Source organism: Stegastes partitus, unplaced genomic scaffold, assembly GCF_000690725.1.
Source record: "Stegastes partitus isolate 25-593 unplaced genomic scaffold, Stegastes_partitus-1.0.2 Scaffold2034, whole genome shotgun sequence".
In the NCBI taxonomy this organism is placed as follows: Eukaryota; Metazoa; Chordata; class Actinopteri; family Pomacentridae; genus Stegastes; species Stegastes partitus.
The window spans coordinates 30,457-47,882 of NW_007579765.1; the positions used below are offsets into that span (position 1 = coordinate 30,457).

A 17,426-nucleotide genomic window follows, 5' to 3' on the forward strand; every position below is an offset into this window, starting at 1 on the left:
ATACTGATGTGTTTCCAAGTTATGTGATGCTTAATGATTTATTCCACAGTTCCATCACTGAAAATACAATGAAAGTACAACAGAGTACAACAGTATGCGTTTCCAGATTCACCTGTAATGGCTGTCAGCTCTTTAGCACGACTTCACATTATATTTCAGGTTGTGTATGTTTTCTAGCATATAGTGTCACTTTTTGCCTTAAGTAAAAAGTTGACAACACTAAATTTAAAACCTCATGCACCTGCCACTTTTACTGTGTTTTTGCTGCAAGCTGTTATTCTCCTGACTGGCATGTGTCAACGTGATACTGTATCCGTCTAACTCAGTGGAAACTAGAATACTGACTTACATAAAGAGAGATTGTTTCACTGGTCTTCTTTGCTGAGGTTGTTGCTGTCATGATCACCACTAGTCAAGTGCATGCTGGATTCTGAATGTTGACTTTTGCTTGTCTGGTTTAATTGAACGGGAAATGCTGTAGGCTTTAGAGGAAACTTTATTTTTTACTGTGTCTTTTAAAGTTTTTCGAACATCCATAAACCAAAAACAGGAGGTTATTTTTGTTAACCTCCAGTCTCTGTTGTATGGACGGTCTGCTGTCAGTCAGTGATGGAATAGATGTTTGTCTGATTGTTTACCATAAAACCAGATAAACTATGACTTCCTCTTGTATCATTTGCTTATACCTCCAATGGACTGTTACAGATTTCTGTACGATGCCACTGAAGTGTAAGTAGATCTTAGTTAACAGTCAAGAAAAGAATAAGCACAGCAGGGAAACGACGCCGAGCTACAGATATTATGGACCCAGACTGTGTGTAAGTTTTGCTATACGCGACCCAGACACCAGACTCAGCCATAGCATGTGGTCCCAGCAGGGCCCTGTCTGTCTGTGTACGTCAGTGTTTGGGAAGCAGAAGGAGAGAGAGAGGTATAGTCCTTGAGCTCCTCATATCTGTCAGATAAATTAATCAAACGTGCCTCAGTCCACTGGGACACCTCAGCCTGCATAAGCACTCAGCCATGACGGACAGACAGCAGTAGAACGACGTACATGCTTGCACATGCAAATATACGTTAACAATATGCATGCAGAATTACCCACACCTTTCCTTCCTATGTCTTCCACAGTGCCCTGTCCACATCTAAATATTTTACACTGAATATATGATATGATGATGTACTGCTCTGTTTATTGTGCATGCAGTGTTATAAAGATTATGGTAAGCGTGAATAGCTTTACTCCTACTTACTACAGAGCTGGTTTGCTTCCAAGGCCAGAATTAACACTGTTTCTACATATCTGGCATCAGCGCAGACATAAACACACCTGGCCCTTTTTAGGTTTGTTGACCACAGTTTTGGCATGAAGTTTGAAATTCCTCTCTTGAGAAGCTTGTGAACCCAGTAAGTCCCTGAAAGACACAAGACAGAGAGAAATGGTCTTGCCAGATCTTGAAAGAGGCCTGTTGGGCCCACAGAGATGGGCGTCCTGTGGTGAGGAGAACATTCTTAGTTGGATTAGAGGCATGTTTGTTTACCAAGGTGGATGTGCTGCGCCAGGACGAAAGGAGGGGAGAATATTAAGAACGGAAGAGGAAACTGTACCAGCAGTTTATGCAACATTCATAAGAAGTGAAAAGGCTTGGGAACAGCCACATACAGTGTTGTATCACAGGACGGGATATTCAACCTGACGTGGGCAGAATCATGTGGCAAACTCAACCTTCCTTGCTGCTAGTAGAGAATTTTTTAAAAGCCTCTTCTGGCTGGCACTTAGAGTACATTATGAATCAAACACATGTTGTGGAAAAAATGCATCTACAGCTGTAAATGCTGATTTCTTTATTATTCTGCCTGTCATTTAATTTCACAGTTCTTTCAGCAGTGAACACAAAGGAAACAAACTGGCAGCTCTGAGGTTACGCAACAGAGATGCTCATCCTCCTAAAAATATCAGCGCTTATCTGTGTCACGTATGGCTTTAAAAAATGGGGATGCAGTTAAGATGAATTTTAATTTCTGATAAATACATTCATGCGTATTTGTGCCTTTGGCTGAGTGAAACTTCTTTTGGACGACGATCACACAGCATACTGTATCACAGGCATACAGCTGAACTGAAACAGTAGGATCTCGTTGGATGACTGTAAACTGAGGTTGGATTTAAAAAAAAAAAAAAAAGCACTATGACTGTCGCGTCCTTAAAGGTGCACATCACAAAACATCTATTTTAAAAAGTCAGCAGTTATTTTTTTAGGTCATTTCTTGTAACTGGACACATAAATAAATTTTAACTATCTTTTTAAAAATAGTTATGACAACAATTACCTCAGTGTTAAAGCGACTTTCATGATAATGTCTTGATCATGGTGCACACCTGCATAAAAATACCACAACATGATTACTGCGGACCCAAAATGGAGACCACTCCAACTGAAAAGTGATTTTTGCTTCCCAACTTTGTTCTTCTGTGCAGCTCCGGCTATCATAAATATTTAACACATGCATTCATTGTCAAAGAGAGAGGACAGACAAAAACAAGCTCTCCTCTCTGTAGCTCCACACAGTTCCACTAAAACTAGCACACCACCCCCCCATCTTTATGCACTCGTAGGCGCACCCACATACACACTCGTGCTGTTGTTTCCTGCTGTGTGCGCTGCAGTGAGAATGGTAGTGGAAGCCTGGGGTGGCCTCTTATCCCCAGATCAGCATCTCTTTTCCCCATTTATTAAGACTTTTATTGGAAAATTGCAGTTCTGCCTCTGCATGGGGGAGCAGGCATGGGAGACTGTACGAGAGATCTCACGCTACAAGTTCACTTGAAAAGAAAAGAGCTGCTCTGTCACCATCTGCCAAAAATACAAATGCTGCCTTTCCTTTGCTGCTGCTCCTCCTTCCTTCCTTCTTCCCGCCACCCTCCTCTCTCTCTCTCTCTCTCTCTCGCTCTCCCTTATACTTGTCCTTTCAGTAACATTCAGAGGGACGGATCATCTCACCATTGTTCAACTGGTATTGGTGAGAGTAAACTGGCTGGCAGCAGTGGGAGGAGGTGTGTTAATATGCGTGTGTGGCCCAGGAAGCCACTCCTCCTCTGAGCTGATTCCAGTCATCACAGCGATAATGAAGTGCACACAGCGCTGCCTGCTCGCCCGCTTGCCAGCGTGACATACTGTCACCGTCCTGGAGGACACGCACACTCGCACACACCTCACAGTCACTCGCTGACAGGACAGGCAGCCTGCCGCCTCACACATGCACACACACACACACACACTCGCACAGTCCTGGGAAGGAGTGGAGAAAAGAAAAGGAGACCAGAAGGAGGGAAGAATAAGAAGAATTTTACATCTCTTTGGCTTTCCTCTGTATGTGACTGACCAGCGGTGATTGTGGGTGCTGAACAGAGACAACAATCCCGCCTCTCACACACACACACACCTCTCCCCCCGCAGCCACGGATTCTTGGATTAGTCTGCCCCGGTGTGGAGTGTGGGAGTCGCGGAGCGGACCAACATGGGGAACCAGGCAGGGAGACAGGAGGAAACAGAGTCAGGTCTGCTTCTTGTGTTGTGGTTTGCCTCAGCATCATTTATTCTTCTTTGTCTGAGTCTGAATTTTTCTGTTGATGTGAAGAACAAAGACGTGAATTTTCTAAATACGAGCTAATCTCCTGTCATGTCTTGTCTGGGTTCATCGCTGACAGACAAGTCCTGACTAATGAGTATGACCAAGATGCACACAGACAAAGCATTTACTGAATATGCCCTGGAGCCTCAGGAGCTGTTTGAGCGGGTTAGAAGTTAGTTCTCTCCTCTGTTCTTCTGCTATTATTTATGTCAGCATGTCCACGCTTTTTGTGAGATTATGTGGTGTGTTGTGCTTCTGCATCCACTCCGTTTGTCTGTATGTGTAGCTATTGGGAATCTGGTGGGGGACAGTGCTGAGCGAGATTTGCCTGACAGTCAGCATGAGGGAACCTGCTAGAGGAGATGGTATCATCACTCTCATGCTCACATCCTTCTACTGCCCCGAGCTCACTGCGCCTCCGTAAGATTTCCATTTCAAAGTCCCTCTGAACTGCACTCCGCAGCAACTTCACGCTTATCTACAGACAACCAAGCTCTTCCACATCTTTGTAACCCCTTTCTGTAACAAAGCGAATATTTGCATCTTAATATATGTGTACTCGTGTATGTATGTAGAGCACACACATCACAGCTGTCACAACTGAATCCTTAACCCTGACCCTGACCTCGTCCTTATTCCAACCTAAGTTGTAACCCCTCAAACAGTCGTCTCTCCCCCTGGGTACCACGATGACACACGTCCCCATGGGTTAGTGTGTAGTCAAGTTAAAGTCCCCTCTGGGATATATGAACATGAAACACACGCACACACAAACATTCTCGTTTTATCAGTGGTGGGTGTTAAGCTGCATCATTTCATAGCGGTGGCGTGTGTTGCTTGAAGATAGAGCACAGTAGGCTCAGATTGGAAGGCAGTGGTAGCAAGCTGCTGCATGCTCACTAAGATTAGCTCCCAGTTTCTTCTCTGCACGCACACACACACACAAAACAAAGCATTGCTGAGTACTGAATTAAAAAGTTGGAACAAAGAAGGGGAATATTACCTTCTTTGATCTCACTAATTACCATCTATTTGCCAAACAAAATATAGCTGCTCGTTGATAAATGCTACTCTACATACAAAGTCATTATAAGATTGGTACTCCAAGGTACTGTATGGAGCTATGCGTGGCTAAAAATCTAATGAGTCAGAGTAGAATGTTTGCTGTATAATAAATCATGCCCTCCAGGCTATGAAAAGTCTTTAAAATCTCCTTGGTACAGTCCTCTATGGTCCTTGGTGCAGCGGCTCACATGAACCTCCATTATGAAATGAAACAGTCAGCTATATTGTTAATTGATTGACCTGTTTTTTTTTTTTTTTTTTCATAAATTCAACCTCCGCTTTCTCAAATGAGCTGCTATAGTAATGAGAATTGATCATCAAATGGCTGCATTTTTCATTATGCCCGCACATGACATTAAGCTATAGATCCAAGAGCGCTGATGCCAAAGACACACATAAGCCTTTCAGTCTATATTTTTACAAGGTAGTGATAAAGTAATGAGCATAAAGACTTTTAGCTGAAGCAGTAGTTTATTATCTGCTTTGCACTTATAAACAGCAGTATTGTGACGTACAAGACAGTGGACATGGACACAGTAAAGCTTCTGATCCTTCATTAGCTTCCGTTCCACCCAGACGATGAAACGGCCAGCTCAGGTTTGTCAGACTTTGGACTTGGAAAGTGGAATAACAATTCTGGTAGTAGGAAAAGAAACGTGGGAACAGGAGGAACTCTTTGGTATTTGATTGATGGTGTTATCTCTGAAGTGGAAGGCTAAGGAGTAAGCTGTCTGCTGCAGTGATAAGCAGGTCGTTATCAGAACCGAACTCCACTGACGGCTACTACAACGAGCCTTCCTGTCTCCCCACTGGCTCACCAGGAGAGCAGCCAAGACCAGAGCCTGTGGTCAGCATGTTGTCAGCTGTTGATGAATTGTCGGTAAAATATAGTCCAATAACAGCGGGTCTATTTTCAGGACTACAACTCAGTCAGTCAAACCCATTTGGGCTCAGGATTAAAAGAACGTTAGAACATGTTTGTGTAGTGAGGTAAAACAGATTGTCGTGACTTTCACATGGTCAAAAATGGGAAATATCAAACACTTGTGGTTCTTGCAGAAGTTTGACTGGGATGCTTGAGGGTAGCTGTAATGTTCAAGGATGCTGCCAAAAACTTGGAAAAACAATGTTTTTTAAAAGTAGGGGATGGGGCTAATATCAGTGTAACATTTAGCATGTTGTCATTAGAATAACATTGTTCTTTCTCTCCACGTATTGGTAAAACAGTAACATTAAGTTTGTTATGGGTTTTGGAGTGAGCTCAGACATAAAGTTCCACGATGCAGACATCCCACACCATATGTCCCAAACACTGCCATTTCTCTAACATTTAATACTTTCCTCACCTCAATGTAGGACTACTGATACCTGCCTATGTATATATCTATATATCTAGATTGATGGAAGGAGTTTGTTTCAACTCATTTCCAGTCTTGGCCAGCTGACACACGAAGCTGTATTTTCAAGTTGGATTAATACTCTGCATGACTCATGCTTGGTGTACTCGATGCCATTTTCAGGGCCCATCTGTTCAAAAAGTTTGATCTGGATTTGGAAATACTATATTTAGCTATCCAGGATTAGGTAATTCATTTTACTTTTGAGCCAGTTTTTCAAAGCAGCAATTTAAGACAACCAGATTGGGACCACCCGTGCTCGAAACAGAAGTAAATATCACCATGAAGGCTACTAGCTATGAAAAAACAAATGGATAAATAGTCAGCATTGGGTCACGCTAAGTGTTTTAATGCTTACATTTCCATTTTTTTTAAATAGTCAGAGCCCTCGTCTGACTCACTTTTTTGGAATCTACCCAAAATCCATCCTGCTAAGATCAGGATAATCCTTTTTAAAATGTATTTATTTTATTACAAGTATCCCAATTCTTCTGAAAAAGTTTTGAACTGCACATACTGAAGGCTTGATCCAAATAAAAAGCAATACTGGATTAAAGGATCTGGTCCAAGTTTCTTTTTTCCCCCTTTTGAATAATCTATTTTAAAGATTTGATCAAATCTGCTCGTCAAAATCTGATTAGATTGCTTCTAAACTATATTTTCCTTGTTTCATACATAAACCTCGCTCTGCTTTGCCTCTTCTCAGACATTCAGTGACATCTGCCTTCCTCTTTCCCTCAAGCATTGGGATAGTTTTGCTTATTGACATTGTTTTAGCAGCCAAAAATACAGACAGATGAGGTCCCAAGACCACCCCCTGAGTAGCCTCAGCTGATATCTTCAGACTCACAGTAAATGCCTATCTGTGTCGCCGACTCATTGTACTGGGTGGGTATTTCTCCCAGACTTCCACACTACCATGAGCAGCAGACCAAAGAATGTGGAACACCGTGCCATTTCAATACCATATCAGAGCAAATTGACAAAGAGCAGGAATTCAACATGAGGAAGCAAGTTTGTCCAACTTCTGATAGCCGGGACACTGTGAGGAAGTTGCATCAGTCATACTTTCCATGGCAGTTAGCAGTTGGTACAGTAAATACACCAGCCATTCCACTGTGCGGTGTGTTTGCAAAGGTGTGTGCTGTGTAAATGTCCTGTTTTTGTAACCGAGAGTACAGCTTGTGCATCAAAGTTGGTACATTATAGCCTTCATGCCTCAGCTCATAAAAATCACTTATTTATGGTGGAGAAACTAACAATGCATGTATGAAAAAACAAAAAGCACAGCCTAGAAAAAGCTGGATCTGATATGTCAGCCACTAAGCCTGTGATTGTGTGTTCAATGCATACCAAATCAAACTTGACCTGATGTGGTTTGTATATCTGTCAGCAGCTGGCTTTGGTTCATCCTCAGTCTGGGAATGGTAATCCTGGCCTTTCTGTGAGTCCTGCTGTCTGCCATCCAGCACTGATGTTGTCTTAAGAAAGATTTGAATACTATCACTCTGAGAGTTTAGCTGGGAACACTGGTTTTCATCTGGTTAGATATCTGTATTTCTCCTTGTGTCCAATTGCACCAAAATATCTCATTCACTCATCAGTGACTTTGTGACTACTTGCTTGTTGTACAACACAGCTAATATTATAGCCTTTTTTTATTTTTATTTTTGGCTTGTTTGGTCCGCTCCATTCATTCAGAGGTCAGCACTGTCATGCTAAGCTATCATAGCGTACATTTCTAACATGAAAGTTGAACTGTTCATACGTGCGTAGGATGGATTTATTTAACTTCTGGAGGGTTGCTGATTTCAGTCAGATAAATTAAAGACCCTCTGTCGTAAAAATCAAGTGTTTTTCCTTGTTAATTTGTCTCCATATGGTATTTTTTGTATTTTAAAAACACGTCATTTATTTTCATGGAAGAAACTTCTAAATATGTAATTTTAATACACAGATGCATTTTTAGGGGCCTTATCAATGACTGGAGGGGGACTGCAATTGATTATGCAGAGCCAGCTGCCCCTCTGTTGATTGTTTTGATATGTGGTCAGTATAAAGGAAGCCACTGTCGCTAAGTGTGGCTTTAGATTTAGGCTGATGTTGTCTTCTTTGTCCTTCTTGCAAATCCCTCCCCTATTTGCTGCTTAATCTTTCCACAGAATATGTTTTTTTATCCTTTTTGTGGTCACTCCTGGAAACCAAATCACAAACGCCTAATACATCCTAAGTCTTGTAGAATTTATTCTGAAGGTATAAAGCAGGGATGGAAATCGCCAGAAGCTTAAGGCTAAGTTTAGCAGCACTCATTACAACCTGTTACCCATCACACACGCTTATCCTCTAAACCCGCAATCATGTAGAATGGAGTATTATTATTCTTTCAGTCAGTCGTGTGTTAAACTGTTTTCCATTTGGAACAAAAAAGAAATCCTCCCTTTCATTTGGCCGGCTCATGGCCTGTGTATTGGATACCTCTGTAGGGTATTGGCTCCATAAGTAGTGTAAAGCCAAGTAGATCAGAATAAGGATGCTGTGTTAAAAGTCTTAGCATGCAGGCCAGTTAAAATGATTCAATCAAAATGATTAAAGGAGCCAAAGAACCCAAGCCAAGTGGCCTTCTGTGGCTTGCCAGCTCTCATGCTGCACTTTCCTGCGGCGCTGCAGAGGAGGCACTGAGCTGTTCACTTTTTAGGCAGAACCAAGTATCTCAGCTTAAGTCTTGCATACTGTATGTCTTTTTGTAAAGGAAGGTTTGCCTGGTCAGGTGTTGGCACCATTGATTAACATGCCACCTGCTGACAAGGGTCAAAGCAATGACTGCTTACAGGGGAGGTTGGAAGTGCTGATTACTTTTCTGACGGCTCTGTGTCGATAGTAAACAAGCATTTCTTTACCTTTCATTGCAGTCTGGTAATGCACATTTGAATGGAGCCTACTGTGTTGATGCTGTGTGCAGTTGTGACACTGTTACACTGACAGCAGAGGAAAACCTTAATACAGTGAAAATATAAAAGACAGAAAGGGACGTAACCAGCTTAGTTTTTTACATTATTAGTGAAATTGGGTCAAGAACAGTGATGTTAGGCCTTAAACTGCCAAAAATAACAGGAAAAGATCTGTTTATTGGTGCGTAAGTCACAGCATGTTGACTTTTCTTCCAGTGAATCTCAATCGTTTACCAAAGGTTTGTTTTATTTTGGAATGTGTGTATTCTGTAGTGAACTTATCCCAAACACAAACAGCCGTTCAGATCCTCTGTGTAGTTAGTCCTCAAACTTTGTTTTCAAGACAGCCTTCAGGAAGTCCCTGAAGAATGACGATACAGTTTATCTCCTTTACACAGCTGACTATTTAAATAAATAGACACTGCTGTCATCAGGTTAAATCCAATTGCCCTGGTTTGACATCGGTCATTGGAGCTTCTATTGTCTGTCATGTTTGCTTATTAATTTATCACCTTGAATACGATGCTGTTCTGTACTCGAAGCAGAGTCTGAGATTTCAGCTTTTTAGGAATTGCAGGGTGCTGTGAGTAACTGTACAAAATCTGTTGTTTCTTGATTTTCAAGTGAGTGAAAGAGCAAATGTATCCTTAAAAAGTGATGGTTTAATGGTTTCTGCTGTAACACGGTTTACCATTTATTCTTTCCTCAGTCACTGTGGCGGTCATAAACTCTCTCCTCTGTCTGTCTTCCACTGCTGTAAGAGGAAAGGAATGAATGTGAGTGGCAGTATCTGACTGACGGGCATCTGTTGACCTATTCCATGCCCTGTCAGTTGGACAACAGGAAGGCCAGAGACACAAACTGTGTTTTCTGTCTCTCCTCTTCACTTCCACCTGAATGAAAAACTGCACATCACATTTCCTGGAACCCATAAGGAAGGACAGAGGATTGGCAGTGAGAGGTTCCTATCCACAGCTTGTTTTTGATGGTGACAAAGTCAGTGCGTCATTTCAGGTGCCAACTCTCTGACACATGACCACCTGCAGTCATTAATTCATCATGACTCCTCACCCATGACCCACCAGGTCTGTAAATTGAGGGCTCTGTGCACTTTGCTCACAGTGCACTCTGTCACCTCTTGTCTAGGTGGCAGGCTGGCTGCAGTTAACTGGCTGGTGCTGGACTGTGTCCAGCCACACGGCTCCTGCTGCGATTTGAAAGCTTATCTTCATTAGAAAGAACGAAGGCCGCACAGAGCATTACTGTGATCGAGAAGCTGACTTTCCACCAAATAACTAAATGCCTTTGGATTACTGGAAGTTAGTCTGTGTAGTTAATTTAGATAATTAATATAAACAGCACAATCATTTCATGTGCTCAGTCTCTTTAGTGGCAGTAAGTCTGTTTTAGTAGTTGCTGTCTAAACACTGTCAACAGAGCTTAACTGAAATAATCTGCATCGGCAATAATCAGGAGTGTTCTCAAATGCAGTGTGTAAGCAGTGACTTGTCATTAGTATTTGCAAGGAGGATATAAACAGTTCCTGAGACAGACACTGAATATAATTAGAGTCTCTGTAACAATATTCTCTTTCATTGGGAAAGATTTTCTTGTCTTTCTTTAAAGCTGGTGTTTCACAGTATTTGCGTGTTGCTGTCAATAAAAACTAGTCTCCACAGTCTGCATGTGGATTTAGTTCTTACTAGAGGAGGAACGCTCTGCAGTGAGCCATTTAACTGCCCATTCCATTTCTTTTCACAGATTTAGTGCTTCTGAGAGGTAGCTATAAATGGACCTGGACCTGAGCCCGCCTACATCGAAGACAGCATTAAATTAAGACTAAGCTAACTGTTGGTCTTGGACATTATAGCTTTGATTTATGGCAGACTTGTTCTTATACACCTATAGCAGAAGTATTTTTCTGTGAAGACCATAAAGAAGTGTAGCTCTTGTGACTTATTAGATTATCTTACCTGGAGCAGTTTTAAGATATTTGTGTCTTGTTTACAACCAGAAAGTCTTAATTACGTTTTCATGAGCTTTACAAAATTCCCACACTGACTAATACTGTTTTTGCTGAAGAGTTGCATAACTGTAGTCTTGTATAAATTTAGTTTTAAGAGAACTTTTCATTCATGATGTCACTCCCTTTTTTTTTATTATTTTAAGCAAACATTATCAAAGAACAACTTTCATAAAGCTTTGCAGTGTAGTCCAAAAAACTTTGGGGTTAAATTGTTTCATGAGTTTCTTGTTTGCCATGTTTATCTATTTTTGTCATCGGATAAATTGTCGTACCACACCAGCACAACATGTAGAGTCATTAAGGAAAAAAAATTAAGCAGGCAATTTTAAAGCAGTGCACGGCCACATTCTCCCCTGGGAGTGTTTTATATGTGGCCACGGAGCAGCTCCACTGGAACAATTGGAGGTTAAGTGTCTCTTTCACAGCTCAACTCTGCAGTTTGGGTAAAAGCTTCTCTCACTTCCTCCACACTTTAATCCACCATCATTGTGGTTTTCTAGAAGTCTTCTCTCACCCTCTTAGTGTCAGTTAAAGTAGAGTTTAATCTCATCTCTCTGCTCTGGTGGAATTATTTAGTGTCTGGCAAAGCAGTGGACATTTGATGATGTACAAATTTAAGCAGAAAATATTCTGTTGTCAGCAATGGCAAACCACATTTATATGCTCTGTCTTATATAATATATTCTGTCAACACCTTGGGCTCTCCTGTGTTGCTTGAGCCATTCCCAAATAGGTTTTGCGGTTGCATTTTGTGCATTGTCCTACTGGGCGATGCTGCTGCCATCAAGGGAGTGCCATGGTGCTGCAACAATGTTTAGGCGGGTCATACATGTCAAAGTAACACCCACATGAAAGCCAAGACTCAAGCTTTTACCAGCAGAACATTGCATTCTAATGACATAATGAATATTAGCCACTTTACTTGTCAGTGGATTTAATATTGTGGTTGATTTGTGTGTGCGCTACAAACATTGTTTTGGTATTTGTATTGGCTGGTACAACCGTAAAACATGCTAGAAGTGGTTTTAGACCAAAACTATATGGTGGTATGTCCTCTGCATTCAACCTTAGAGTTTGGATACTGTTTATCACAAAGACAGTTCTGTTTTAAGGCCTTGGCGTCCTTTATCTGAGGTTCTGTAACCATCTGACATTATATTCTAGTGGCTCTTTAGGATCGTGCATGCACTGACTCCTGACATCTAGACTGGTGTCATTTCTCTGCACATGAAGCAGCTGTGGTGATGTCATGGTTAAAGAGGTGGGCGATCTAAAGATGAGTGAGTTCATGTGCTCCATCTGGGTTTTATTCACTAAGAGCAAAGGAAAACAGAATATGAAGAAACAGCAAATGAAAGGCTGTCCCACAGTCCCATTCGTGGCATCGTCACTTACTCCCAAGGGAATGGACTGAGCTTAATCACATTGGACTCTCTCTAACATGGACCTATTTACCCTCTCTTTATTACCACCCGTGATGAGAATGCTATAAAATAGGCATGAGCTGTTAGGTGCCGTGTCTGAATGATGCTTCCTTTCGTGCATACTAAATAGCCATTTACTACATACAGTGCTGATTTAGTCTTAACATCTTCCATGTGACAGTACATAATTTACGAGTGCATGCTGTCCTCATTCTGTCAGTCATGGAGTCGTCTTCTGTGAATTGCAGACAAAAGTAAATATGGATGTTAAATTGTACTCTTTGAGTCTTTAAGTGCAGGCCTGTTCTACACTGAATTCACCTGATTGGGATGAACTGCTGCACCTGTAATTGTGAATTGAAATCACAGCCTCTCTTCAGTCCAGGCAGCCTGGAGATCTCTGTAGGAGTGGCTTTGTGTGCCTAATTTCACTGACATTCAAAACCGATAGAACCCAGTGTCATTATGCTATTTTTCATTTTTATCGCTCCTGATTTTCATTCACATCTGAACTTTAATAATTTACGAAACAAATTTAGGTTATATTATAAAAGTCTTGTTTTAAATCCATATGTTTTCCATTTCATATAGTTAATCTGTCTTTACCTCTCTGCTTGAAGCACCTCACTTTTTCAACCTTGGCTCCTCACATAGGAATCTTAAACAGCTTTGTACCCCAGAAATTGTGCCAGTGTTGGCAGCTCCTGCCACAGTTGCTAGCTTATTCAATAAGGGGATAGTCTGTGCAAAGTGCCTATCAATGGCAAAGTGCTTACAGAACCCACAGGAGTATAGGATTTCCATTCCAAACTAGGCCATTTGTTTGTGGGTTTTTGTGTGTGTGCGTGCTCAAAATGTGTGCACATGTTGCTCAGGGTGATGCGCTGTCTATCTCCTCACACAGGCTGTCTGTCTAGCCTTTACTTTGTGGGTTTGATGAAGATGTATGCATGAGAGAGACACAGTGCTGTCTTTGTCTGTGCGCTGCTTAAGCTGCTTTGTGCCTGAATGCTCCACGTGCACAGAGACCTTTGTCATCCTTTGAAACAGGCAACCCCCTTGTGTCTGCATCGCTGTTTGCTGATGATCTGAAAACAAACAATACAACGTTTTCAGGCGGCGCTCAGCTCACGCCGGGCATCAGTAAATACTCTTCATATTTGAGAGGGGTCTGGAAAAGGCTCACGCCAGCGGCCCACATTGATGCCTTTTGAAATGCCCCAGTTAAGCTCTGCTGCAGCCATGAATGGCCGCAGACAGCAACAGACAGACAGTGCCAGGCAGATGCGTTGTTGTCCAAACAGAGAACAATATGTGAATAGGGTACAGTGACCATGGTCCTGAATAATACAAGTATGAATGTGACACACTGTCCATTCAATTAGTGTCATTACATGATGTTAACAAATTCATGACTCCAGCACGGCCGTATGCTGATTCTATTAACCTCCCCTCGTCAGTGTCAAGCCTGCGACATGGTAATTTTGCAGAGAACAAGTTCATCTTTGAAACATGATAATTAACAATCTTGAATCTGTGTTGTATCACCATTGACATCACGTTTGCAGTCCAAGTGGGTCTTTTAATTGTTAATTAGATTAATCTAAATGTATTTATCACTTTAAAGTTATACATGGATCTGGTATGATTAAACAGTTTTAATCACAATTAATAAGTTTTTACTTTATAACTAAATTAAATTAATTTCTGTTAATGCTTGTCTTGTAGTATGCAGCTCCTTTAGAAACATTTCCTTCTTATTTAACCAGAGATTAATGGCTTGTTTTTTTCTTTTTTTGCTCAGAAGCTGCTCACTAGTTAGTATATTGTTATGCTTAGAATTTCTATTTACTTTCAAGGTTTCAAGATTTTACCTTTAAAGCGATAATTTCAGAGAATCTGGCATTTCAATGAGACGGCTCTGTCAACTGCTTTGTTGAAAGACCACGATAAGTGCCTCTCAGGTCATTTAGTTCCTTGAACGACACTGTTTCAATACATACTTTTGTTTTGGTCTGTGTTGCAGGTGCACAAGTGGCCAAGAAGTCTGGCATTCCAGCTCCCAGAGAAATCTCTTCTGCCATAACAAGAGAGAGATGCCAACTGAGGAGCTCTTCCACTAAGAGAATGGTGTCCAGTGCCAGCACTTCCAGCCTCTCCACCCTGGCAAAGCAGACACGTAGTTCAACCAAGTCCCGTGCAGATGCAGAGGGCCAGGAAAAGGGCCTTTTGGAGGGCCAGGTGAAAGAGCTGCTCGCTGAGGCGAAGGCGAAAGACTTAGAGATCAGCAATCTCAGGATGGAGTTGCAGCGCTGCAAGGGTAAAGCATCGAGCACCTCCTCTTCACCCAACTCTGTTTCATGGCAGGAGCCTTCAGCTGATCGAGAACAGGGGCAGATGGGGGAGGCCCTTGTACTAGTTGGGGAACTGAGGGAGAAGAATGGGAAGTTTCAGAGAGAGCTGGCCGCCCTTAGGGAAGAGAACCAGGAACTGAAGGAAAAGCTGCTTTCCTTGGAGGCTTCTCCTCTCTCTAGTACAAACACAAGCAGCCCCTCCAAGCCTTTGGTGAATGGCCTGCCCTCAGACTCCTCAGGTCCTCAACAGGACAGTCTCCCCTCTACTGCCAGCCCACTCAAAACGTCTGTCTCCTCCAGCTCTGATATCACCAAGGGGTCGCCATCACCTGACTCGTCAGAGTTTGAGAAGATCCCGTCACGCTCAGAATCAGTGAGCAGTGGTGTCAGCGGGGAAGCTGTTGCAGCAGGAGCAGTAACCAATGCAGGAGGTCAGGATGTGTCAGTGCAGAGCCTCACAGAACAGATTCACAAGATGGAGGAGAGCCACCACAGCACAGCGGAGGAACTGCAGGCAACGCTGCAGGAGCTGGCTGACCAGCAGCAAGTGGTGCAGGAGCTGACAACTGAGAACGAGCGTCTGGCTGAGGAAAAGCGCCTGCTGCAGACCTCACTTCAACAGCAGAGAGAGCGTTTGGAGGTTTTGGCCCAGAAGAACGAGACGCTAGCTGTTAGACTTCAGGAGCAAGCTCAGGCTCAGGCCCAGAGGGAGGAGGAGCTGGGTAACCAAGGGCCTCGGCTGGCGGAGCTGGAACAGAGGTATGCCGAGCTGGTGGAGAGCTCACGCTTTGAACGGGAGAAGCTGGTGGACATCCAGCAACAACTGACAGGCAGCCTGCGGGTTCTGGAGGAGGAGCATCAGGAGGCCCAGGGCCAGGTGCACTGCTTCAGAGAGGAGGTAGACAGGTTGCAGGCCCAGTTAGACAGGGAGCAGGAAGTCGGAGGTCAAGCAGTACAAGCCGCGGAAGAGCAGAGGGCGATGGCAGACTCGCTTCGACTGGACAACAGTAGGCTGAAGGCACAGGTGGACATTGAGAGGCAAAAGGTGGGAGAGCTGAAGGCCATGCAAAGTACCAGTGACAGCACTGAGCTGCAGAATTTGCTGAAGACAGCCCACACTGAGAGAGACAGGCTGGAGGTGGAGCTGACAGAGCTGAGACAAGAGCTGCTTCAGGCCCAGGCTGAGACTGAGCATGTGCGAGCCGCAATGTCCAAGGTAGGAAGGATGCAAGTTTACATCACGTCTTCCATCTTGGCATTTATGGAGTGAATGATTTATTGCACCTGTTTTGGATCTGTTGATGAAGCCCATCATCTGTTTACACTACAAACCAAATAGTGAATGTTATACATGTTTCACTGTTGAGGAAATATTCACAGATGAGAACACAGTCAGAATGCTGCTAAGTTATTAGTAATTGTAGCACAAAGGGAAACATTTGTGCGAGTCTGTTTATGACAGGACAATTGTAATTTGTTTGACAAAGTCTCTGTAGAGTCTTATAGCTTCCACTGTGTTGTACAAACCAGAACTTGAATTTTGCAAGAAAACTGTGTGCGAAGAACTTTTTTTATTTTTTTAAATCTTCGTGAGCTCAATAATTGTGTGTGTTTGACAAAGCTTTGAGGAATTCCCAAAAATAACAATGTGTCCATTCACATTTACTGTAAACTATGACAAAGCTAAGCCAATCACGCAGTCAAAAGCAGCAGCCAAAATGCTAGTTATCTGTCAAGGAATAGCCAAAACACCAGCATAACACTTCTTTATTAATAGAAATAGGAGTCAAACGGCGACTGTGATTTTTTTAATAGTTCTTGGCTCAGTCACCACTTTTTGAATGTGGATAAGGACACGTCTCCCACAATAGTTTGAACATGGCCCCTGAACAGCCATAGCTGGTATTTGGTACTTTAACGTTCACTCAAATTATTTTCATATGTTTTGCAGTAGTCACTTTGGTTTTCCCCTGCAACACCATAAATACTAGAAAGGCTGAGGCAGTTTGAGTTTGGGGTCATGTTGGTGGTTGTTGCCACGAAGTGAGGCGTGTCACCATCAGCTTAATGATGTCATCATTGTTGGACTGAGACTGTGGTGCCAACAGTAGGGTGGTCCAGCAGTGTGTGACTCTGACTCACACTACTGTCCTCTGCCACATGGGTGTGAGAGAGAGGCCACTCCATAACTTCCCTCACAGTCATCCTAATCTATTAGAGCCACATGGAGTCAGCTGGAGGGTGTTCTGCATGACTACATCACTTACTTGTTTTAGTACATTATGCTCACAGAGTCTTTCCGTGTTGTTTGTCAGGACAGCAGTCATCATGGTACACTGACTTCAGCTTCAATAGCTGCAATGAAGAAACAGTCAGACCGAGTCAAAGTTATGGCCTCCTTGCACGTTTACCCTGATGCCAAATGGCCACTGTCAGACATAGCTTAAAAAACAGCACTGCCTGGTCTCCACCAAAACTGCTTGTATTAAGTCTATTACCTTTCATTAGCTGAAAAATAAGAGTTTGGTTTATTCAGATCAAACCGTTTACCATGTGCAATAAATATCACTAAATGTTTA

The 17,426-nt window shown here is 42.6% G+C and overlaps 1 protein-coding gene across 3 annotated transcripts in view; it reads left to right on the forward strand.

Moving 5' to 3' along the window:
• specc1 (sperm antigen with calponin homology and coiled-coil domains 1) overlaps positions 1–17,426 on the forward strand; it is a 76,265-nt gene that overhangs the window by 21,670 nt on the left and 37,169 nt on the right. For 2 of the 3 annotated variants that reach the window (XM_008303555.1, XM_008303556.1), the window contains exon 4: positions 14,520–16,063. In XM_008303555.1, the coding sequence (XP_008301777.1) occupies positions 14,520–16,063 (1,544 nt within the window). Of the gene's footprint in view, positions 1–32; positions 3,560–14,519; positions 16,064–17,426 lie in introns of those variants that run through there. The other variant, XM_008303557.1, reaches the window with a different exon arrangement.